The sequence below is a fragment of the Peromyscus leucopus genome, chromosome 1, assembly GCF_004664715.2.
Source record: "Peromyscus leucopus breed LL Stock chromosome 1, UCI_PerLeu_2.1, whole genome shotgun sequence".
NCBI classification, from domain to species: Eukaryota; Metazoa; Chordata; class Mammalia; order Rodentia; family Cricetidae; genus Peromyscus; species Peromyscus leucopus.
In genome coordinates, this window is record NC_051063.1 from 170,151,772 (window position 1) to 170,176,692 (window position 24,921).

A 24,921-nucleotide genomic window follows, 5' to 3' on the forward strand; every position below is an offset into this window, starting at 1 on the left:
TGGACACCAAGAGGCTGGAAACCCCTAAAGCACTAGTACTTATCCACCACAGATGTGGGGCCCACCCATGACCTCACACAAACCAGCTGCTTCAGCTGGGGGAGGGTGATTGTCCTGGGTGACCAGGGAGACTGGAGTTCAGTGCTTGAAACCCCAGAACGCAAGGGGCAAAGTCAGGACTTGAACAAAGGGATGTCTTCTGCAGGGTCCAAATGGGACCCTGGATGAGGAGTCTCTCAGGCTAAATGTCTGTCTGTAAACTCAGTGGGGTGGGTATGTATGGACAGGCAGATTCCCAGGGCTTAACTCTGAAACACTTGCTTCACTTCTCTTAGGGACGACGGGAAGTGGCAGCCTCGGGAGGGTGGAGGTAGAGAGTTTAGTTTCTCTCTCTTTTTTGAGGTGGTCTTCCAATTATAGCCCAAGTCTGCCTGGAACTGGAGATGATTTTGCGTTAGGTTCCCAAATGCTGTGATTGCAGGCTTGTACCACCTTGCCTGGATTTTCCCCTTGACTTTTAAAATATGCTGGAGCCAGATGGTGGGGACCATGGGCAGAAGGAAATGGTATCTCCACATGGTGCCAAGCAGTGAGTGGGTAGGAGGCTCCAGAAAGGGAGGGAACAACTTTGGGTCCTCCTGATGGAGTCTACTGATGCACAGAAAGGAATTTTGGAACATATCCTTGAGGGATTCTAAGATTTCTGGGCTCTGCTAGACACTTCCATCAGCCCCAGGGGTACCTGTCTCCCCTGCAGGACAGACCTTATCCTTCTGCTCAAGCCAGTTATGAAGTAGGGTGAGAATGGCTGCCTTGCGCTAAGGGATGGACCTACTCGTTCACTGGTCACTGAGGTTGTCTACCAACTTGACCCTAAAGTCCCTACTCAGTTCTGTTCATCCTCTCTTGGACCACTGCCAGCCTCACACTCTTCTTGCTCTGATCCAGGGAGACATGACACCCTCCCTGTGACATGCCTTCAACGACTCACCCCAACTTCCAAAGCCTGGGCATATCTCCCAGACAATGTCCAGCCCCAGCAACATTCTGCTTCTCTTGTTGGAGCATCATGGTCTGCCAAGGCCTGGGGGAGCCCTGCCCCACTGGTCTCCTAGACTCAGGGAGGGGAAGGACACCCAATGAAAAACAGGATCCCTTCCTGTTTCCAAGGCCCCTCAAATCCCAAATGCTCCATGACACTGCCTTCTCCAGGGGAATAAACCCCGGACACGTGACATCTTTGGGCTTTAGATCTTACTCAGAACAATACAGATGGTCCTAAGAACTGCGTTCAAATCTGACGACACCTCTACTCAGCTTGAGACTTCCTGTTTCCTTACTTACACAAGAGGGATGATATACAGGTTCTATCTCCGGTCTGATGGACAATGCTAAGTGTCCTGCTTCAGAATGCCAGGCAGTCGGTGTTCACTGCAACTATAACTGGATGTCCTGTCTGGAATGTTCTTCTCCACTGGCAGCAGATTCCTGCTTTTACTTCAGGAACTGGGCCACTAGGAGTCTCTCACTCTTGATCATCTCCTATGGAGGCTTGCTCCCTATTCTCAGATCCCACTGTCCCTACACTTTCCCCTCACAGCCCAGAGATCCTGAGGCCTGTAGCACCACGGCCCGTGTGAGGGAAGCCTTGAGCACAGAGGCTGAAAGAAGTAGTGGCAGCCCTCAGACAAACTACTTCAGTCTGTTGCTCCTGCTGGACCAAGCATGCCTGAGTTCAGAGCTGGGTCTGGTTCATTCCTGGGTCTTCATCATCACCCAATCTGAGCTGAGTACTGGGGGTACCTACAGATTTCTTTTCAGATCGTCAAAACTGAGAAGAAGCAAGCTCAGAAACTACGCACCTTCCTGTACCCAGCAGAGCTAAGTCCCAGGCACCCAAAGTCCAGGGGAAGGTGTGTGTGTGTGTGTGGGGGGGGGTTACGAGCAGCTCTGAAGAGGTATATGAGAGTGTGTGGCACAGGCCTGGCATATGGTTGGTGCTCATAAAGGTTACCTGGTGTTGCTGAGCACTGGGTGATGCTGTGCAAACAGCCTTGGCAAACCCTGTTTCTGCAACAAAGCAGCGGAGGCTGAGACAGATCACATCTCTTCACAGAGCTTCAGTTTCACTGTGGGCAGAGAGAGGTGACAGGAGAAACCTGGCAGGGTTGTTGTGAAGAGGCCAGCAGGGTGGACTCTGCCATGTGGGTGCCAGGTGGGCTCACCAGAGGGGTCCTCTTCTCCCGAGGGCCCACAGGCAATCTTGCAACCGAACCTGTCATCATTTCTCTTGCACGCTGTCACACAAAGGCGGTGTCCAGCTGCAGCAGTCCACTGGCCTCACTGGCACCCAGTGCTGCCTGGCACAGCTGCAGTGTATCCTCCAGGGCCAGTGGCTGGGAAGTCTCAATGATGGCGATGGTCTCTCCAAGCTCTGTGCACATGATGGTCTGCTGAGGTTCAGGGGGTGGGGGTGGGACAGGAGAGGGTGACCTGGGAGGCTGCAGTGTCAAAGTCCTGGCTCGGGCATGGACCCGCTGATGTAGTCGCAGGCCTGCCATGGCGCGGAACCAGCGGCCACAGGTTCCGCAGTAGTAGGGGCTCTTGTTGTAGAGACCAGTGATGGGAAGACGAGGGGCACGTGCAAAGGCCACCGGCCGGAGGTGTAGCCGCCGGTGCTGCTGTAGGTTGGAGCTCTGTGTGAAGCGCTTGCCGCAGTCCAGGCACTGGTAGGGACGCACACCTGTGTGGGTCAGCTGGTGGCGGCTGAGGTTGGCTAAAGAAGCGAAGGTCTTGCCGCAGGAGTGACACTGGAAGGGCCTCTCGCCCGTGTGTGTCCGCAGGTGGTTGCGCACGTGGACCAGCTTCTTGAAGCCCTTGCCACACACCCCGCACCTGTGCCGGCGTTCAGGGGGGCCATGCACCGCACGCCGGTGCCTGGAAAGCCGGGAGGCCGAGGCGAAGGACTTGGGGCACTGTGGACAGGGCAGCTGGGCAGGCGGGGGTGGAGGTGGGGGCGTGGGCTCCGCCGGAGCCGGGGAGTCAGCTGCTGCCCTGGTGGGGGTTCCACTTTTGCCAGTGTGCGTCCGCCGGTGGTAAAGGAACTTGGTCATGTTGCTGAAGGTCTTGCCGCAGCAGCAGCGGTGCAGTGGGTTGGCAGTGTGGGCCCGCCGGTGGGCCACCAGTGTGAGCTCAGTGCCAAAGCCACGGCCGCAGTCCACACACAGGTAGCGGGCCTCCCCGAGGTGCAGCCGCTGGTGCTGCTCCAGAGAGGCCGCCTTCTTGAAGACCTTGGAGCAGGTAGTACACTCGTGGGTGCCACCCACATGGGCCCGTCCATGAGCCACCAGCCTGTTGGCAGAGCTGAAGCTGCGCTGACACTGGCTGCAGTGGTAGGGGTGGGTGGCAGATGCTAGGCCCCGAGATGCCCGTCGGTGTTGGCGGCGTGCACCTGAGGAGGCACAGTGCTGGGAACAATCCCCACAGCCCTGAGCTGGATCAGCTGTGGACTCGTCACCTCCCGTATCATCAGCAGTGAGCTCTGCAGCGGCTTCCTCCTCCTCTGACTCTTCCTCCTCCTCCCCCTCCTCCTCCCCTTCCTCCTCCTCTTCCTCCTCCTCTTCCTCCAACCCATTGCGCTCTTCTTTCTCCAGGGAGTCAAAGTGAGTGCCCTGATGCTCCAAGAACTCTTCAGGGGTGGCGCAGAGGGTGGAACACTCTGGACACTCGTAGGGCTCCATCTTGACTTCTGCTGGCGGGGGTGGCGGTGTTGGGGGAGGCAAAGGAGGCAGCACTGGAGGCTCGTCTGCCGTACTGGAAAGGTGCTGTGTCTTTCGATGAGCTACCCACAGCTCCGGTGAGGGGAAGAGCTCCTGGCAGTCTCCACACTGGTACTGGATCTGGCTCGCAGACTCCTGCAGGTGGGCATCCTGGTGTGCCAGGAGCTCACTGGGGGAGAGGATGAGCTGGCTGCATTCACCACACTGGAAAGGCCCCTCCCCAGTGCCAGGCACTAGCTCAGACTCCAGGCCCGCGTCCTGGGTAGTCAGCACCTCCTCCTCTGCCATGGTGGGCAGGTGTTGCTCCTGGTGGGAGAGGACTTCCTCCAGGGTGTTGTAGAGGCTGCCACACTCAGAGCACATGAACTGGTGGTGCTGGAAGAAGAGGGACGAGGCCAGGGCCTCCCCGGGGGTCATCTCAGTCACTGCTGTTGCCAGCTCCGCCAGCGCTCCGGGCACAGGGGTGGAAATTTCCACTGATCCCGGGGACTGTGTTGGCATCTCTGCCTCTGCCACCATCTCTGCCATTCTGGGGAAGGCAGTGCCTGGAGAAAGAGGGGCAGGAGCCAGTGGTACGCCAGGAACCCAGGGGGAGTGGGGTGTCTGCAGGCGTTCCCTTGCTCACTCCAGTACTCACCCGTCTGTCAATCAAGTCTTACTTCAACGTTTATACCTCAGTCTTTCATGATCCCGTGTCTCAGCCTGTCGCAGCTACTACAGGAGGGTATCTGCAAGACAGAGTGGGTACTCTGGGGCCTGGCCTCTGATGCTGCCCCCTCAGAGACATGCGCACGTGTACACACACACACACACACACACACACACACACACACACACACACACACCCCTCTCAGTCTTTGCCCATGAGGTTTCCTCTCTGTGCAACCCCTTTCCTGATCTGGTATACTCGCATGGCAAAGCATTTAAAAGAGTGAAAACTACACCTCCCTCAGCTTGAATCTGAGCTCCTTTTTTTTCCGAGACAGGGTTTCTCTGTGTAACAGTCCTGGCTGTCCTGGAAGGCTGGCCTCGAACTCCTGAGTCCTGGGATTAAAGGCATTCACCACCACTGCCTGGCTCTTGAGCTCTCCCTTTTTACTTCCTCTCTCGAGACAGTTTTCTCACCTGTAAAATGGAACTAAAAGACGGACTGACCACAAAACTAAGGTACTTTGTTAACAAAAGCCAATACCTGGGTTTGTATGCAGCCCAGGCTGGCCTCAAACTCACTATGCAGTAGAGGATAGCTTTGAAGTGATCCTTCTGCCTCAGCCTCCCAGTCCTGAGATCACAGGTGTGCACTATCACACTTAGCACCTAGGACATAAAACTCTCAGATCTTGCTGCGTGGTGGTGGTACATGCTTTTAATCCCAGCACTTGAGAGGTAGGTGGATCTCTATGAGTTCAAGGCCTGTGAACTCATCCTGCCTCTGCCTCCCGAGTGCTGGGATTAAAGGCGTGAGCCACCACCCGGCTTCAATCCCCATCTTTTTAAAGGACAGATTATTTTTACTTTATTACACTTATTAGGTGAGGGCAAATGTATAGACTATGGTAAGATGAGAACTTGCAGGATTTGGTTCTATCATGCATGTTCTGAGATGAAACTCAGGTCATCAGGCTTAGTGTCAATTGCCTTTACCCGCTGAACCATCTTGAAGCCCCCCCCCACCATTTTTTGCTTATGTTACTGTGTGTCTGTATGCATGAGTACATGCCATGGCATACATGTGGAGGTCAGAGGACAACTTTGTGGAGTTCATCCTTTCCCTGCAACATTTATGTGGATTCCAAGGATTGAACTTGGGTTACCAGGATTGTGGCATGCACCTTTACCTGCTGGGCCATCTTGCTGGCCCCTGCTTTTGGTTTTTGTTTTTGAAACAGGAGTTTATATGTACCTAGGCTGGCCCTGACCTCAGTATGTACACAAGCGGAGTCTGGTTCTCGGTCTTGTTCCCTCTGCCTCCCAAGTGCCAATGGCCACCTTCTTTACCTCTTCACTTCTGTTTGTGTCTGAAACAAGTAGACTCTGCTGGTAGCCCTGGTATAGAAGCTGCTCATGGACTGATCCCAGAGGTCAGCAATTTTAGCTTCTTCATCACTGAGGTGTTTCCAATGCCAAGAAAGGCACATGTTTTCAATGCCCAGCATACAGTAGGCACACAGGAGTATTCAGTGACTGAATAAGGCTCCCTATAGGAAGTGAGGTGCTGGGACCTTAATCATCCCTGTGCACACTGCACTTCTACCAACTCAACTCTCCCATTCTATGCATTTCCACAGTACACAGCCCAGCACAAGGCCCTGTTTTTAGCTGATGCGCAATAAATGCTCTGTGAATAAATGATTTGCTAAATGTTCAGGAGCTAAACTTTCCTTATCTACCAATTCCAAATCTCCTGTTAAGTGGGTTTTGTTTGGAGACATCTAGCCCTGGCTGGTCTAGAACTCACCATGTAGAGCAGGTGGCCTCAAACTCACAGAAATCTACCTACTTCTACCTCTTCAGTGCTGGCATTGAAAGCATGTGCCACTACACCTGGCTCATTAGGTTTGAACCATTCCATAAAAGATTTTTCTAAAAACAGTTAAACAGGGTTGGGGATGGGGGGTGGCGGCAGGAGGTGGAAAGTTGCATTTTGCCTTGATTACATCCCCACTGGCAAGACAGAACTACTTCTGGGGGTTGGATTAGAGCATGCTACTTGGCTTGAACCAGGAAGGCGTGGATGGACAAACTTTAAAAAGTCCCATGAGCTCACACAAATAAAAGGATGGTACATAGGAGCCAATCCACCATGAATCTCATCTAAAAAACAAAACCCTGCCAAAACTCATTTAACAACACGGACACAATCCTAAGAAATGTCTTCCTAGAAAGTAGTCCAGGTAACCTGAAGTTGGCACTTTTCTTGCCTGCATGCCTGAGTCAGGGTAGGTGGAATTCAGCTTAAACCTCTGTATACAGAAAGTCGATCTGAGCACCTCCACCAGGGGCCGGAAAGTTCAACTTTCCCGCTACACTGCCCTTTTCTCCTACCAGACTGCTCTGCAGCGTGAGGGCCCCCTGCAGGGGTCGTGTGTGCAAGTGAGCTCAAGCTGGGTCCTGCACTCACCAGGGGCTCCACCGACGCCTCCAGGGCACACAGGAAGGAGCTGTCGATCATCCCGCGCTACTCCAGCCCTGATCGCAGGCCCCAAGGCTCTCCGACCCTTACCGTGCCCTCCCGTCTTCCTCCACTGTCCCCCGGCGCCTAGCGCTCTCTTGCCCGCCCGCCCCGCGGCGCCCTCACCCATCTCTCTTACCTCCAAGCAGCCCCTGCCGCTCTTGACACGGACCCTCCGCAGCAGGCGTGTGGGACCCCTCACTATCCACGCCTCCCATTGGGCGGCGCCCTCACCCGAGGCAGCCAATCAGAGCTGGTAGCGCAGGGCACGCGCCCTCGCGCCTGCGTGTTGATCCTCGGGCGGGGCTTCCAGAGTTTCTCCACGCAGACATCAGTGCCCTGTGGGCGGTGCCCGGGCCCAGGGGAGGCGCCTGCGCAGTTCTCCCGTGCCGCTCCTTTCCTGCTGTTTGAAAAATCAGGGGAGAGAAGTGTGCGTCCTTATAGAGCGGGGTCTCATGAGTGAACCGGGCTACGCGAGACCTTGACAGGTAGCATCTCTTGGCGGAAGAGACGGAGCGTCTCTGAAGCATAGCCAGCTTCAAAGCCAGACACACTTGAGGTAGTTTTCTGGGCCGCCTCAGTTTTACTCATATGTAAAGTGGGCTTGAATCACATCCGCCTGGAAGGCTATTCGAGGCTTTGGACATTTTCATATAGGTAAAAACGTTCAGATCGCCGGACGGCGGTGGCGCACGCCTTTAATCCCAGCACTTGGGAGGCAGAGGCAGGAGGATCTCTGAGTTCGAGGCCAGCCTGGTCTACAGAGTGAGTTCCAGGACAGGCAGGCACCTAAACTACACAGAGAAACCTTGTCTCGAAAAACCAAAAAAAAAAAAGTTCAGCTCAGGGCCTGATTCCCTGTGGGTACCCGGTATAACCCACCTATCATAGAAACCTTCCCGTTTATAAACGGCTTTCCCTTCCTCTCGTTCTTCGTCCGATTCAATGATAGTCACACAGAGAGCACACAGTGGACTATGTTTCCACTGCCGTCCGTTTCACAGGTGGAAAAGCTAAGGTCCAGAGAAAGGGAACAGCCAGTATTGAGCCGGTGCTTCCAGCCAAGGTCTCCCGCCTCTCAGGGAGATAATTCCCGGGGTGGAGATCCGTCGGGGAAGAGACCTGTCTCCGGCACGTGCTGGCCTTGACCTTGAGTCACCTAAGTGGGGAGGAGGAGCGGCCGTCACGCCCAAGGCCCCGTGCAGGGGACGCGAAGACACTGTAGCCTCCACTTCTCTGACAGGCTTGCTCTCGTAGTTGCAGATTAGGGGAGCTTCTGAGTAGCTCGGAGACCCAAGAGGGCAGAGAAAGAAAGAGACTGTATAGACGAGCGGTTCTACCCCTGGGTGTGGGTGTCTGTGATGGGAGGTCTGGATGGACGTCTTCGGAATGTGCACCTAGGGGTGAGGGGTCTGTTGCAAAGAGGTATCATTCTCGTGCATGCGACCGGACGATTTATACACTGGGGCTGGGGAGCTGGATGAGGGAGGATTTCCAGATAGGATCTGAGACAGCAGAGTTGAGGTGTAGATGGGCTGGGTTGTGGTACTTTAATAAAAGTCCGGATTGTTAGCTCTACGAGCTCCTGGGAGCCCTGACCCTCGTTTCTGTTGTACTTTGCGCCGGCAGCTGGTGGCATTAGTCATGTGGGCGTTTAGGTCGTGATCAGGAGGGGATGTAGTCTGTGGGATAATTCCAACAGGTCACGTCGTGGGATCCAAGGGACACAGCGAAACGATCGAGTGCCAGACGCGGCGCAGCGCTGCCGCTGCGCAAGCGCGGCACGGGCGAACAGGGACGCTTGGGCTGGGGGGCCGATCAGGCGGCCTGGAGGGGTGGGGCTTGGGGGGCCTCATTCTGCGCTTGCGCCCTAGGGGCGTGGCGGTCGCACCTGCGCGAGTTGGGCAAAGGAGGAGGAGCGAGGTGACGCAGGCGTAATAATAGAGAAGGTGCCAGAAAGATTCAAAACAAGTGGCTGCGGCCGTCGCCCAGGAGTCCTCGGACGCCGGAATCTGGTGAGGATCCAGAGAGGCCCTAGGGCGTTTGGTGGCGGGCAGAGGGAACCACTTGGGTGCTGGGGTGAGGGCAGGACAGATCGCCCTTGTAGGGCGAGGGGCCGGGTTCAGACGGTACCACCTGAGCGGAGCTCGGGGCTGTCTTTGTGGGTCGCACTTGCAGAGGTCCGAGGGTCACTTTTGAAGGGACCACTTGGGTGGGGGCGTTGGGGCTCCCTGGATGGTACGAGTGGTCAGAACCAAGGGCCACGGCTGGGCATTTGCCACCCCAAGTCACCGGGCCGTGGACAAGGTGCCCTGCAGTGGGCCGTGGGGCTCGTTCGGGCTGATGTCCTAGGTCGGTCGGTGGCAGGTTCGGAACGTACCACCTGGAGAGGGGCGTCTGGGCTCGGCCGGCCCGACTGACTGGTCAGGGCACCGGTGGGGTCTGGCGTCTCGACCTGTTACTAGGGGACCTCGGGCGATACCATTCCTGCCAGCGAGAGGGGGAGGCTGAGACCGTTGAGGGTGTGGGGCGACCCTGCCCGGAGACACCTCGCGGGGGCCACACGCTGGCCTGGGTGGGCTCTGGGCCACCGCGTCGCTGACCACGACATCCTCCCCGCCGTGTGGGTTCTAGGCCCTGGTTCTGAGCTTGTTCCGCACCCCTCCCCTGGGAATGGCGTTGTCCGGGTCGACCCCGGCCCCGAGCTGGGAGGAGGATGAGTGTTTGGATTACTACGGCATGCTGTCGCTTCACCGTATGTTCGAGGTGGTGGGCGGGCAGCTGACCGAGTGCGAACTGGAGCTCCTGGCCTTTCTGCTGGATGAGGCCCCCGGCGCCCCTGGAGGCCTGGCCCGCGCCCGCAGCGGCCTGGAGCTGCTTCTGGAGCTGGAACGCCGTGGGCAGTGCGACGAGAGCAACCTGCGGCTGCTGAGCCAACTCCTGCGCGTGCTGGCCCGCCACGACCTACTGCCACATCTGGCCCGCAAGCGGCGCCGGCCAGGTAAGGTTTGAATGGGAGGTTGCAGGACTTCTGGGACCAGAACACCTTGCTCCCACTGGGCCCCTGTGGTGCCCTGATACCGATTTCAGCCCCCACCCCGCAACCCTTCTCTAAAATGAGAAACCTAAAAGGCAGGCTTAGGTAGGAGCGAACTTGTGGAATTGGGCCATATCAGTAATGATTGTGTGTGGAACTTTGTATGCCAGGCAGAGGTAAACTTTCCATATGAACTGTCACCTTATCGCCTGCTACCGCACGGAGAAAACAACAGGCTCAGAGAAGTTACCTTGTTGCATGGGAGAACTTCATGTTGGCCACAGAGGAAATAAGACCAAGATGTCCGTTCTCTGAAGCTTGCATTAGTAGAGGGAGTCAATTAATAATAATAATAAAAAGGAACTTGACTTTAGATACAGTCATAGATTGAGTGAGATGGATCGAAAAGAGGGAGGTGGCCCTAAACTGGGTATCAATGAAGGAATTCTCTTCTAAGAAGGTGGCGTTGTAAATGGGGGTGTGGAGCATGAACATACATCACACACATAACATATGTAGCAAGTAAGGGGACCAGGATTCAAACCTGCCTGTCCTGTCTCCAGGGTTGAGGCCCTTGATCCCTGGGCAGGAAGGGAAGAGCTGGGAGGGGTCAGGTAGCAGGAGGCCTGTGTATAGGTAGGCTGTTGGGCTCTTTCTTGGTAGATACAGTACGGCGGTTGGGGAGGGGTGATTATGAGCTTTCCTGTCCCATAATAAGCCTGTAGGATTTGCGTAAACAGAAGGGCACCTCTAGGGGTAGACTGATTTTGGAAAAATATGTCTGAGTGTCAGGCTCTAGAAGAGAGGCAGAAAGGCATGCTTGTATCTGGGGGCTCCAGAGTAAGCCAGGAGCAGATGGGGTATTCAGGAACCCGGACTACTAAAAGAATAAGCCTGACAGCTGGAGCTGTTGACATGGGCTAGGCAGCCCCATGAGTACTGTGTCCTGGGAGGCCTCTGAGCAACCTGTGGACAAGGGGTGCTTGAGAAGGAGGGGGTGTTTGGGTGTGACCTCTGAGGGCCAGGGTTAGGCATCCTGTGGTCCAGGCTTTCTTCCTAGGAGGCTAGGCCTGGGAGGTAAGGAAGGTGGGAATACGTCTTCCCTTCTCTTTCCCCAGTGTCCCCTGAGCGATACAGTTACGGCAATTCCGGCTCTTCTTCCGAAAGGACAGAGGGCAGTTGCCGGCGTCGGCGACAGTCGAGCAGTTCTGATTCTCAGCCGAGTCAGTGGGACACAGGTGAGCCCCCTGGGTGGGTAGGGTGATGGTGTCCTGTCTTCTTCTCAAACCGTGATAACCTCCTGCATCCTGGCCCAACAAGGGAATGGCCTGAAGGGTCATTCTGCCTGTTTGCAGTGTGTCTGTGTTTATTATTGCTATAGGAAGAAGCATGTGTCCTGAAGCGGCAGAGTTATGTCACAGGGACTCATGTTTCACTCAGATGGCATCATGTTGAGGCATGTGACCTGGCAGCCTCGGCTGGGCACATTTCTGAGATTTATTTTATGGCGAATGCCTTTCATTAGTTCAATCACTATATTCCAGTCTATGTACATAATCCCTCTCCCCCTAATTTTTAATTATGTAAAGTCTCAAACATCCAGAGAAGTTAAGATGGTACAGAGAATATTTTCACTTGGATTCAGGGATCACTAATATTCTGCCACTGTACTCTGTGTGTGTGTGTGTGTGTGTGTGTGTGTGTGTGTGTGTGTGTGTGTGTGTGTAAAATTCTGAGGTTTGTGTTGAGCTCTTTGGTAGTGAATTACAGACATCAGTAGACTTGCCTCTGAATTAGCTGTCATAATTTGAGAATAAGTTTTCCTCTACTGTTTCAAGATCATTATCACACACACATATATGGTCTACTTTTAGACTTCTTAAGATCTGTGAGGTTTCAGAGTCTGTTTATATTGTTTGTTGTGTATGCAGCTAAAAAAAAACCCAAACCCTAATGATTATTATTTTGAGATGGAGTCTCATCCTGTAGCCCAGGCTGGCTTGGAACTCACTTTGTATGTACCCCAGAGTTACCTACAACTAGAGCAGTGGTTCTCAACCTGTGCGTCATGATCCCTTTGGAGAGTTGTCAAATGACCCTCTCACAGGAATCACCCAAGACCATCAGAAAACACAGCTATTTACACTATGATTTGTAACAGTAGCAAAATTATGGTTCGGAAGTAGCAGTGAAAATGATTGTATGGGTGAGGGTCACCACAACATAAGGAACTGTGTTAAAGGATCACTAGGAAGGTTGAGAACCACTGAACTAGAGGCAATCCTCCAGCCTCACCCTTCCCAGTATTGGATCAGAGCTGTGAGCCGCCATGCCCAACTGGCATGCAGTGGTCTTCTAACCTCTGTAGAATAGAAACTTCCTTACAGGTAGACAGATGGACTGATAGACCTGTCTACCTTCTTTTCTTCCGGGGCTGGGACCTGGGACCTCGGTCTCCTGTATGCTGCTGACTGCCCTCCCTCTGTACCACTAAACTCCAACTCCACCCCTCCTCCCCTGCCCACAGTGTTCTGACTTGTCCACCTACAGGGCTGCTTGGTGTGCACACCATTCTGATGGCTTCTGGTTGTCACATGATGGTGTCCTGTCTCTTGTCTCTCCGTCCTCCTGTCGAGTGGGAATTAGGTGCAAAGGATTGGTTAGATTGGGGTTACACATTTTTGGCTGGAATGTTCCTTGATCAGTGCGGTCTCCTTGTGTTGGTGCCTGTCATGAAGTTTTCACTGAAATAGAGACATGTCGTCAGTTGGCTCTGGCCAAATGTGTATGTTGTGAAGTGACTGCTTTGGGGGGTGGGGTGTATTGATGTGTGATGTGCTTATATGTGTATCTGTGTGTGGGTCCACGTTCACTGTGTGCGTGTCTGTGGAGAGGCTAGCCGTGTGTGGAGAAGCACTAGCTGTCTTGCTCATTCACACTCTGTTTACTGGGACAGGGTCTCTGGCTGACCCTAGAGCCAGCTTGCCCTGGGAATCCTGTCTCTGCCTCCTGAGCACTGGGGCTACAGGCGGGCCTCCCAGCATATGCTGACATGCTTGCTGCCTGGGCAGCAGGCACATTATCCGCCTGCGAGGCTCAGGGAAGAGATGTAACTTTCTTGCAATGGTTAGTAGTGTACAAGATGATGCTCTGTAGCTTGCTCTGCACTCAGTTGTCCCTGGACAGGGGCGGGGTGGCGGTGGTGTAAGATCATTCTGTGAACGCTGCCTGAACCATTTACCATACCAGTGTTTGTAAACGGTGACTCACTTGTTTATCTGCTTGTTTGTTTGGCACTTTTCCACAAAAATCAACTTGAAACAGGTTTTCAGTTGCCCAGATCCCCTTGCTTCAGCCTACCTAGTAGCTGAGATTACTGTTTTGTGCCATGAGGCTGGAACATTGAGTAATTTAAACAATGTAATGTTTTTGTTTTTAAATAGTTTCTGTGTTTATGGTGCTAGAGATTAAACCCAGGGCTCTGTTCATTCTAGGCAGGGCTGCTATCACTAAGCTGCCCCCAGAGCCCCGTGGTGGGGTTTTAGACAGGAGCTCTACAGTCGAGCCGCTCTCCAGCCCTTCTTTTCTCTTTCCAATTTAACACAGGGTATCACTACGTAGTCCTGGCTAGCCTGAAACTCAGAGGAGCTGCACCTGCCTCTGCCTCCTGAGTGCTGGAATCAAAGGCGTGCGCACACGGCCTGCATCTCTTTACTTTGTTATGGTCAGTCAGTCACTCTTGCCAGCGTTGAGGCTGCTTGGGCTCTGTCCTGTGGACATGTCTGCATCACTCTCTGAGTGTTCTGTACTTTATGACATTCCAGAGTGTCCTGGGTACTTCTCACCCGCAAAGTCATCTGCTTGTCCAGGAGCCTGGTTTCTGTTAGAGCCTCAATATTTAGAGACCAATAGCTGGTGCTGGGTGTGTGCCCTGCTTCTCAGCTGCATGGGAAAGCGGATGAAAAAGTTCCTCCGAGCTGGGTTTGGTGGCCCGTGCCTGTAATCCTTGAGGCTTTTAAATTTGCTTTTAATTATGTGTATGTTTTGGGTTTGTACGCTTGAGTGCTGGTCCCCAAGGAGTCCAGAAGAAGGTGTCGGTTACGATACAGCCGCAGTCACTCGTGGTTGCGGGTCTCTTCAGGCAGGGGTGCTGGGGACTGAACTTGGGCCTTGCGCAGAGTGCACTTGTGCGCCCTAACTGCTGAGCTGTCTCCTGGGCCCCTGGCTTTTTTCTTTCATGGTGGAAATCTTGGCGTTGATGCTGCAACAGGTTTACTTCCCTTTTTTACAATAGTAGTGAGGTGACACCAGATTTTATCTGGAGAGGTTCATTTGTTCCTGATGTATTCTTCTAGGACGTGCAGGGGGAGGAACATGTAAGGAGCATTCTGATTTCCTCTTGTCTGCCAAGAGTTGCAAACTATACACATTTGTTTTATTACATCTTTTCCTCCTTCCTTTTTTGTAAATTTTTCCAACTCCATTTTCCTTTAAGATCTTACTGCTAGTGTGTATGTGTGTGTGTGTGCACGCGTGTGCGCGCTCGCTGAGCTCACTTGCATGCACATGCTGTGGGGGTTCGTGGCACACACATATGAATGTAGAGCACAGCTCTGTGGAGTGGCCTCTCTTTCCCCCTTCATGTGGTTCTAGGGATTGAACTCTGGTCACGGTTCTGAGCAGCAAGCTCCTTTTCCCACTGCGCCGTCTCTGCAGCTCTTTTTGGTGCTCTTTTGGTTGTAAGGCACTGTTTTGTTGTCTAGTCCACACTGGAATTCCTGATCTTCTAACTCAGCCTCATTCTCCACTGTCAGCATCCATTGGATGAAGCACAAGATCGGTTTGTATTTATTCTGAGCGAGAGAGTGTGTGTGTGCGTGCATTAGATAACACTCTACCACTGAGCTATATCCTCAACTTCTCTTTTTTGGGTGGGGGGATTGGGGGTAAGAAGTTAAAACAGAGTCTCTTAGAGCCAGGCTGGCCTTGAACTCCTAATCCTTCTGCTTGTACCCCAAGTACTGAGATTACAGGTGTGTGCTTTTTCCTGAGAAATGGTAGGATCACACCAGTTCTGCTGTGAACATGTCGGCCCCTCTAGGGTCAGACCTGCAAGGGTCTACTGTGTAGTGGCTTATGTACGTTCACCCTTACAGATAATGGTAGGTGGCCCCTCTTCTAGACCCCTCTTCTAGACAAGACCACTCGTAGAAGGCTCCCCCACAGGCTCACTGCACCAAGAGAAGCCTTCTGCTTCTCCTGAACACCCCATTGGTATTCTTTCTTCCTGGTCCTGAGCTGGTTCTCCTCTGTCCTTCAGGCTCCCCTCCAACCAAACGGCAGCGTCGGAGTCGGGGCCGCCCTAGCAGTGGTGCCAGGCGGCGGAGAAGAGTGGGCCCAGCAGCCACGCAGCAGCAGCAGCAGCAGCAGGAGCTGGGCAGGCCCTCATCAGAGGGCAAAGTGACCTGTGGTAAGTACCCGTGGGCCTGGACAGCACTTGTGCCCATGGTGGACTACACACTTGGAGGGTGAGCCATACTGCATTCATCTGGGATTCTTGACTTCTCTGGTGCTGTTTGGTGAAGGATCCAATCACACACACACACACACACACACACACACACACACACACACACACACACGGGCTACATATGCAGCCTTTTCTGATTCAGTGAAGGGTGTGGTGGGGATAGAGAATTGAGTACTCCAGGTCAGGCTGCCAAGTTGCCAAGTTACATCTTAGCCTTGTTTTTTTTTTAGAGACAGGGTCTCACTATGTAGCCCTGGGTATCCTGGAATTCACCCTGTAGACCAGGCTGGCCTCAGACTCACAGAGCTCCTCCTTCCTTTACCTCCTGAGTGCTGAGCTTAAATTAAAGAAGCTGCCAGACCTTGGGCAGGTGACTGCGTGGGGTGAGGATCATGTTCTCACATCTGTACAGTGAGATGATAATGGTCCTGCCTAGAGCTGCTGTCAGAATAGACAGTCAGCCACATAATCCAACTGGAAAAGTGCCTGGTACAAGCCACACGTGTGTGTGTGGGGCGGGCGGGAGGGTTTGCTGTCTAGGGCTTGTTGTAGCAGGGATGCCCTGTCCCTGTAGAGCTGACCTTGCAGCTGAGCTGGGTGATAGTCCATTGGAACTGGGATTGTTGAGGCAATGGGAGATGCTGTCCAGGGCTGGTGGGGAGGCCAGCCAGACCCTAGCAGAAGGCTGGGCAGCTACAACATGGTTGGGAGTCTAGATTTTTGTCCATGCTTCTAGTTTCATTGTTTTCCCTCTCTGTGTTGAGATAGGCTTTTGTTATGACCCACACTTGCCTGGTACTCACTATAGAGTCCCAAAGCTGGCCTTGACCTTGGAATCCTGTGTCTAGGCTGTGGGAACATGGATGAGGGAAACAGCAGCCAGGCTGATGTGCCATAGAGGCAGTGGGGTACAGGAGGACCCTCCAGTCTCTGAAGAGGTACTGCTTTCAGGACGAGCTTGAGGAAGCTGGAGAGGGAACTGGGATGTGGCCCTGTATGACCTCTGCAGTGTCCAGTGGGGTTGAGTGTTGGAAGCAGAGTCTTTGTGGGTGGAGACAGAAGGGGCCATGGAGATCTAGATTTTATTCTGGGTTGTAGCAGCCCCAGAATGGTTCACTTAGCATTTCTTTCACATAGTTTTTCTCATTGAGCGTCTCTTCTTCATCGGGCATTGAGGACACAGAATTAGACCAGGTTGGGAAGTCCCTGGCTCCTAGGAGTTTACATGGTAGTGTGTTAAGTGGATAACCAAAATACACCAAGGTATCATGGGATCTTAGCTGGCACAAAGCCAGGGATGGGCCAAGTGCTCTGATGGGCCTGCAGGGACACCCTTGTGGAGAGACTGAGGCCAAGGGGTGCTAGGAGGGGTCCTCAGTGGGGTGTCGTCAGATGAGTAGCCAGTACACTCGCAAGGGGCTCCTAGAAGCTGGAGGTTACAGACAGCGGCCGACATGCTTAGGCCAGGGATGGGGTAGGCACAGAAGCTGGAGAATGGGCTCTTCTGAATCTGTAGGATCCGCAGGAGGCCTTGGCCTGGGATGCCTCTTCCCATCCATGGAGCAAGCACAGTGTCACACCTGCCCTTCCCATTGCCGTGTGGCCTCCCAGGCAGTGGGTGTTGCCCTCACTTCAGAGATGAGGTGGCAGATACCTGTGCCAGGAGCACAGAGCATAGCCAGCCCATGTCCTTCCGAGGGGCTGGCTGCCCAGTGCAGGGAGTCAGGCAATGACCACAGCTACCCAGCTGGCTGGGGAGGTTAGGGAGCCACTGCCCTGAGGGTTGGGGAGAACCTGAGCAGGACCATCCAGGCTTCAAGTCTCTTCCCTGAGGCCAGAAGGTTGTTAGTCAGGGTGTGGCTGGGATTTGAAGGACCATGAAATGCTCATCTGATGCTGAGTCACCAAACAGGGTGGGGCTGGCTTAGGCTCTCCCTGCTTGGGCCCCAGTTCTCTCTTCTGAAGAGTGGGGATGACTTACCTTTAACATGGCAGTGAACCTTTCCAGGTCTGACTAAGGAAGGGCTAGGCCATTCTTGCTCCAGCATACTTAAAGTGATTGGCCCCCAGTCAGCTGCCACCATTGGGAGACAGAACTAAACTACTGGGTGCTTGAGGGAGTGAGAGGGTCGTTAGGGCCCTGGGTTTGGACACAGGCCCCCGAGTCCACATACTTTCCAGGGCCATCCAGTGGACAGGGCTGGGTGTGATATTTGTCTGACCTCCAGTTCTCAAGACAGCTGTTGAAGTAGGGCCTATGTCCATCATTATGCAAATGTAAGGAAGGGGAAGGGAAGGAGGTCATGGCAACCGAGCTGGGCAGGCGCTCCTCTGCCTGTTCCCTCTGTGTCTATAGAGTGCCTGCCGGGGCCTTGTTCTCTTGAGCTGTTTTTCTGGTGGGAAGATAAGACAAATCAGAGGTTTCAGACAGGAAGCATCCCACGTGGAAGGAGAGCAGGAGCTAAAGCCTGCGCGTGCATGTGCCTGTGGTGGTCACGGGTTGGCTCAGAGGCCATGAGGGTTTGATGGAGAGATGGGAGAAACTGCTGGGAGTGGAAAGCAGGCCAGGCAGGGTCTTGCTGTGGGGACTAGGCAGGTGGCCTCCTGCCTCTGCCTCCTGAGTGCTGGGGTTACAGACATGAGCTGTCAGAGCTGGCTCTGCTCGCTCCTCCCTCCCTCCTCCCTCCCTCCCTCCCTTCCTGACTTTTTTGGAACTTGCCCTATAGCCAAGGTTTGACCTGTACTAACCATCCTGCCTCTGTCTCCAAGCATGTTGTCTCGCCATGCTCAGCTTCCATTTTTGTTTGTTTGTGTTTGTTTTCTTGAAACAGGGTTTCTCTGTGTAGCCCTGGCTGTCCTGGAACTTGCTCTGTAGACCAGGCTGGCCTGCCTCTGCGCCTCCCGAGTGCTGGGGTCAGAGGCATGTGCACCACTGCCCTGTCCAGTGTTGTGTATGAAAAACATACAACAGATGGCGTGACCTAATAATTCTGCGGCCCTTCACGAGTTGTCCATTACGGCTGATGTCATCTCGTGGGGTGTGTGTCTTGCAGTCATCCCATTGTCATTGTCACTTGTCTTGTTACTAATTTCATGGACAGATCCAATGTCCTTTTTTTTTTAGTTTTGGATTTTTAAAATTATTTTTATTTTTTTTTAATTTTGTTGGGATAGCACACTTAGCTCAGACTGGCTTGGAACACCATCTACATATACAAGCCCAAACTGGACTTGAATTTGTGACGATCCTCCTGCCTCATCCTCTTACATGTTAGGATCACAGGCATGTGCCAGCGCACTCTGCTGATTTTGTATTTTCCAGGCTCTCTCCTGGGGTCTCAGTGTTTTTTCTTCCCTCAAGAGGCAGTTGCTTACTTTCTTTGAGGTTTGGTAGCTGCCTCTCTTGTCTAGTTCAGTGGGGGATGAAGGAGTTGGCATTCTGAAAGATAACTGGAAAAAGACTGGAAGACTCCAGGCAGGACACAGCCAGACAGCTGGAGTGGGAGCCTGCGGTTGGCTCCAGGAGGGCAGTCGCCGGCCCTCACTGTGATGAGTATTTCCAAGGAGGCCACGTGGGCTCTGAGAGTCTAGATCTTTGTCTCCAGCCCACCCACCCAGGAACCCCAAGGGAACTCACCTCAGGGCTCTCAGACACTCCAGTTGGAACCCGCTCCCTTCATCACCCTGGTCCCACCCAAGAAGCCCTCTCATTTCTGCACCTTTTTCTGCCCCCAAAGTGAGGCAGGAACCAGGAGGTGCTCAAGTCTGTGTGTGTGAGAGGCATGTCCCCACTGTGACCGAGGTAGGGCTGTTGTAGCCAGCCCCACCAGGCCATCACTGCAGCCAGCCCCACCAGGCCATCACTGCAGCCTGCGCCACCAGGCCATCACTGCAGCCAGCCCCACCAGGCCATCACTGCAGCCAGCCCACCAGGCCATCACTGCAGCCAGCCCACCAGGCCATCACTGCAGCCTGAGCCACCAGGCCATCACTGCAGCCAGCCCCACCAGGCCATCACTGCAGCCAGCCCCACCAGGCCATCACTGCAGCCAGCCCCACCAGGCCATCACTGCAGCCTGAGCCACCAGGCCATCACTGCAGCCAGCCCCACCAGGCCATCACTGCAGCCAGCCCCACCAGGCCATCACTGCAGCCTGAGCCAGGCCTGTTGCTTCCTGAGTGCCTCTCTGTGGCTTCTTCCCGCCAACTCAGCACCCCCGTGAAGCAGCTCCAGTGATCCTCACATGTGGTCTTGTCCTCACATGTGGTCTGGTCCTCACATGTGGTCTTGTCCTCACATGTCCGTCGTGCTCGGGGCCCAGTGGTCACCATGGACCTTTGAGGGTAGTGCCATGGGGAGACCACTGATGTGTGCAGAGGTGTGGTCACCTCCAGATGTCTGCAGCAAGTTGCTTTGCTGCTAATGACACCAGAGCTCCCCACCCTGCTGCCAGTGGCCTCTGCCTCCTTCCAGCTGCATTGTCCCCTCAGCTGGTGACTGTCCTAAGCTCTTTCTCCTTGCACATTCTGGAATACTCTTCTCTTCCACAAACACTCCTCTTCCTGTTTCTCTGGTTTTCCTGGCTAATCCAGTGTGTCTTCCTCACATTTCACTTCAAGTGCCATTTCCTAGAAAGGAACTCTAGTCTTGCCTATCATCTTCCCTCCTGGTCTTGGAATGCCTTCTAATTACGTGTTTATATGCGCTTGTGTGAGAGGCAGTGGACAGGATTGGGTAGTTCAGAGCTTGGGCTCTGAACGGAGCTGGGCACCTTAGATAGAATTCTGGAGTGGTCTGTCTAGGTGACTCAACCTGTGTGACTCAGCTTCCTCATCCACAAACAGGAGGCACAGCATTGCCTCATAAAGCCATGGAGATGATCAGAAGGTTTAGGGACATGATGCACGCAGTGCTGGGGCAGCCTGTAGCAGAGGCACTCGGGTGGCACCTGTTTATACTGGCTCAGGGTCAAGGAGAAGCCTGGGTAGTGAGCAGGTGATTCAGGGCTGGGGTGGAACTGTGGCAGGTGGAGCTCACTATGCACTTCCTGTCCTTCTCTTTCCTGTGCTGTGATCTGTTTCCAGGTCAGAGGTGGATTGTGCCCTGGTCGAGCGTTTCCTTGTCTGTAAACAGCAGTGATGAAAGTACCTGAGGATTAGATGGGCTAAGACGGGAAAAGCCCCCAAGGGTGGCCCTGTCAGCTTGTCCCTGCCACACCTGTGGCAGGCCTCCTTCATCCTTGGATGCCTGGTACTCTGTTGAGTGAGAGTGTATGGCAGGCATCTCTCTGCTGTCCTCCACACGTGACTCTGAGTAGATGGATGATTTCAGTGTCCATTCAGTGATCTAGTGCTGTGGAGGAGAAGGGTCAGGGAAGGGCCTGGCTGGGCTGGAAGTGGGTCCCTTATGCTCTGCTTTGCTGGGTGAGTGTGTGTGATCTGGGCAGAGGAGGTGGGCAGATCATTCTGTGAGGGCATGAGGGGTATTTTGGGGTGGCCAGAAGGCAGGGCATGGGAAGATGGGACAGTAGTTGGGAGAGTTGGAGGAGATTGACTTAGAGACACAGTAGAGAGGTGAGGGCCTGGGTGGGAGCCATGTGGATGGAGAGGTGGGTTTTGAAATCAGTTCCTGATTCTGTGGCCTTCTGGGTGCTGGAAGCCTGAGTCAGGCACGGTAGCAGTTGCTTCATTGACTCCCCGTGACCACCATGCAGCAGGGACCTCTTGCTTGTGTTTTTCAGATGGGGAAACAGGCTCAGAGAGGTGAGGTCACATGCCCGAGGCCCCACAGCTAGAGTATGGCAGAGCTGGGACTCACTTTCAGGTCTGTGGGACTCTACCAGCTGCCTCTGGCTCTGCCTCTACCCAGCCCTGCGTGGCCTTGGGCAGGTTCTGTTTCTCCCACTCCCCCAGTCCCTACCCTCAGCGGGGAAGATGTGGCCAGAGGCTTATAGGAGTCAAGGATGGGGGCCCAGAGGATGGAGGTAGCTGGGTCCAAGAGGAGGCCTGGGAGCTGAGGCTGGGCTGACTTCTCTGGGTTCCCCTGAAGGCACAAAGAGGAAGGGTTTGGGGTGGGGGGAGGAAGTGAGTGTGGTAAGAAGTCATCTGGGGTTCTGGGGACCCGCCTTCTGCTTTCCGCTCTCTGCTGAGCTGCCGCGAAAGGTGACAGGAGCCCACAATGCTAAGACTCATCCTCCTAGGGCTTTGATTTCCCGTTGGGTTGAAGGTGGCCCCTGACCTCAGGGTTGGGCATGCCCAGTGTCAGTCACTTGGCATTGCACAGCTGTGGTTTCAGGAGCATCCAGCGTGCCATGGCCTCACCAGTGGCTCCTAGCTTTCTGCCCACTCTTCTTTTACCTTCTCTTGAACAGCTCTTCAGGCAGAGGTGCCCTGCTCGAGGTGGGGCCTGTGTTGGCCGAGGCTCTGACTTGCCCTGAGGTACAGCAATGGTCTAATGACTCCTGGCTCCGATGGTTTCTATTCTTGGAGACGCGTGCTGTCGAATCGAGGAGGCTCTGCCAGGCTGTGTGACTTTGGGCTAGTCACTTCGCTCCTGTTTGCTTCCACTTCCTCATCTGTAAATGGGGTTGACAGGGCCTGCCTGACAGGGTTGTTTTTGAGTTGAGTTCTGTGACTTAGGCACTTGGGGTCCAGGATGTTTGGCAGTTATCAGTGTTCTAGAAGTGTTGGCTGCCGTGGTTCCCAAGCACAGCTGGACCTTGCCCAGCTGTGCCAGGTGTGAAGAGGCAGCACTGAACAGCTTCCCACGGGGATGGGGATGAGAAGTGATGAGCCTAAACTCATGCTGGCATGGACTCTTTAGAAGCCCTGTCCTTGTCCCCTGGGCAGAGCTGCCACCTCCTTTGTGCAGATGTAGGTGGTGGCTAAGTAACAGAAACATACCTCAGAGTGTTTCAGTGAGAGTGGGAACTAATGGTGGTGCCTGCCGGTCCTGTTGGCGGTACCTGCCATTCCTGTTGGCGGTACCTGCCATTCCTGATGGTGGTGCCTGCCATTCCTGATGGTGGTACCTGCCATTCCTGATGGTTCTTCCTGATACTAAATGAACTCAGGGGTCTCCTTCCCTCTTTCTTTGGCCCTGTGAGGGCTTCATTCTCCTCCCTGGGTGACCCAGTGACCCTTAGCAGCCTTGGGCTTACTATTCTGTCATCTTACGGTCTGTGGAAAGAGTACTGTACCCTCAGCAGAGCCTGGTCTGTTGTGCTTTGCTGAGACCCCTTGCTCCCTGGAGCTTGCTGGGAGGATGGGCTGTTTGTTTGATCAGGGACTCTCAATGTGTGAGAGGTGGTGTGAGGCTGGCTGCCGAAAGCCAGGTACTTTGGCTTATGCACTGGTTCATTCACAAACAGTCACAAATACTGAGTACCAGCTCTGTACCCCAGGGTGTGTGCCTGAGCAATGTACAGGTCCTTCAGGGTGTTGCTATCAGGGGAACTCAGGATGCCGCTGCTAGGGCGGGTTAGAAGATGACACGTACCTTTGGGAAAACCAGGCTGGGTCTGGGGAGCTGAATGTGCTGCGGGAGAGTGAGGTGAGGTGGTGGGTGGATCTAGATAGAGTAGGCTTAATCTGGGTGGGCCTCGCTGGGAGGGGGCACTGGAGCTGGGAATTGTAGGAACTGGGGGAAGAATACCCCTCAGTGGGGAGAGGCAGTGTTGAGCTGGATGGAGTCTGCCAGGTGATTGAGGGAGCGGTGAGGAGGTGTTGAAATTGGAGAGAGGATACAGTATCTCAGAAGTAGCCGATCAGGCCTCCTAGAGAGGAGTAGGTGTCCAGACTTCCTTGGTGTGGCAGTGGGAAGGGGGCGGGGCAGAGGGAAAAGGAACTGTGGTGTCCACTGATGAGCTGCTCCTTCTTCGCAGATATCCGGCTCCGGGTTCGAGCAGAATACTGCGAGCATGGGCCAGCCTTGGAGCAGGGCGTGGCATCCAGGAGACCACAGGCACTGGCCCGGCAGCTGGATGTGTTCGGACAAGCCACTGCCGTGCTGCGGTCAAGGGACCTGGGCTCTGTGGTGTGTGACATCAAATTCTCAGAGCTCTCCTACCTGGACGCCTTCTGGGGTGACTATCTGAGTGGTGCCCTGCTGCAGGCCCTTCGGGGTGTGTTCCTGACTGAGGCCCTGCGGGAGGCTGTGGGCCGCGAGGCTGTCCGCTTGCTGGTCAGTGTGGACGAGGCTGACTATGAGGCTGGTCGGCGCCGCCTGTTACTGATGGAGGAGGAAGGGAGTCGGCGTGGGACAGAGGCATCCTGATCTTGGATCTGGCAGGACTGACCCCACTTCCAAGTCTCTGGGCCACCTTCTTCCCTGGAAGATGACCATCTTGCCCCCAGACGACTGTCGCTTCAGCAGCTCTGAGGACTGCGTCAGGTCTGCAGGTTCCTGACAGCCTCTCCTGTAGGGTGTGGGCTTTGAGGCATAAACCACTTCCAGCTGCTTCCTTCCCAAACTCCCCCACTCCTGGGTGGATTCCTTCAGCCTTGGGGGCCAGGTTTGCTGAGCCCCAAAGCAGAAAGGCATAGCCAGAGTCACCAAAGCTCCCTGTACATCATGTCACTCACCTTGGGCTGATGCTGGCTGGCCCCACACACTTTAGCCTAAGGGCTTCTCTCTCAGGATCTCAGATTTTACTGTCCCCATCAGGGCTTCAGTCACAGCAGTGTGTCCTGGAGCTGGGGTGCCTGTGGGCTTGCTCACCTTGCCCATCTCACCAGCCAGGGCTCTGCCTGCTGTCCACACAGACACCCAACTCTCATCACCTTCCCCTGCTCCCTGGAGCTCCATGCAGACTCACCCTTGGACTCTGACACAGAGTATCACGTGGGTTTTGTGGCCACATCCATTCGAGGTCAGCATTGTCTACAGAGCTAGGGCCAGAACCAGCCACTCTCAAGGGAAGGCAAAGACTTGGCCGGTGGCAAGATGTTTTACAAATCGCACCAATAAAACTGCCCTGGAAAGGGCATAGGTGGGCATCAAGACTAAGTACTTTTTATTGGTGGGCAAGGGGAAAGAATTATCCCTCCTGTGGTGGTCTCATGTTAGGACTGGAGGAGAGCAGGATGCCAGTTCATCTGCTAGTTGCTGCTATAGGCATCCTTAACTGTCAAGGAAGGAAATGAGGCCTGAGTCATTGACCCCAGCCCCGTTCATATGCCTTTTGTAGAACTCTGTGTGTCCACAGAGGGGAGTTCTTTTTCAGTTTTATGTGTATGGATGTTCTGCCTGCATGTATGCCTGTGCACCAGATGTGTGCCTGGTGTCCAAGGAGGCCAGAGAGGGAGATGGATGCCCTGGAACTGGATTTAGAGCTAATTGAGTTGCCACGAGGGTGCTGGGTCCTCTGGAAGAGCAGCCAGTGATCTTAACCACTGAACATTT

General features: G+C 54.2%; 3 protein-coding genes across 3 annotated transcripts in view; 2 read left to right on the forward strand and 1 right to left on the reverse strand.

Moving 5' to 3' along the window:
• LOC114688528 (carcinoembryonic antigen-related cell adhesion molecule 1-like) overlaps window positions 1–24,921 on the forward strand; it is an 875,221-nt gene that overhangs the window by 412,466 nt on the left and 437,834 nt on the right. The gene's annotated exons all lie outside the window — the stretch shown is intronic.
• Window positions 22–7,188, reverse strand: Znf526 (zinc finger protein 526). Its single transcript, XM_028859976.2, has 3 exons — window positions 7,091–7,188; window positions 4,417–4,507; window positions 22–4,324 (listed from the first exon to the last, which is right to left on the reverse strand). Exon 3 carries the CDS (start codon window positions 4,305–4,307, stop codon window positions 2,301–2,303), a length of 2,007 nt encoding a protein of 668 aa, XP_028715809.1. The 5' UTR covers window positions 4,308–4,324; window positions 4,417–4,507; window positions 7,091–7,188; the 3' UTR covers window positions 22–2,300.
• Dedd2 (death effector domain containing 2) lies at window positions 8,851–24,519 on the forward strand. The gene is made up of 5 exons (XM_028859979.2): window positions 8,851–8,966; window positions 9,586–9,952; window positions 11,107–11,226; window positions 15,309–15,458; window positions 23,402–24,519. Exons 2-5 carry the CDS (start codon window positions 9,625–9,627, stop codon window positions 23,791–23,793), a joined length of 990 nt encoding a protein of 329 aa, XP_028715812.1. The 5' UTR covers window positions 8,851–8,966; window positions 9,586–9,624; the 3' UTR covers window positions 23,794–24,519.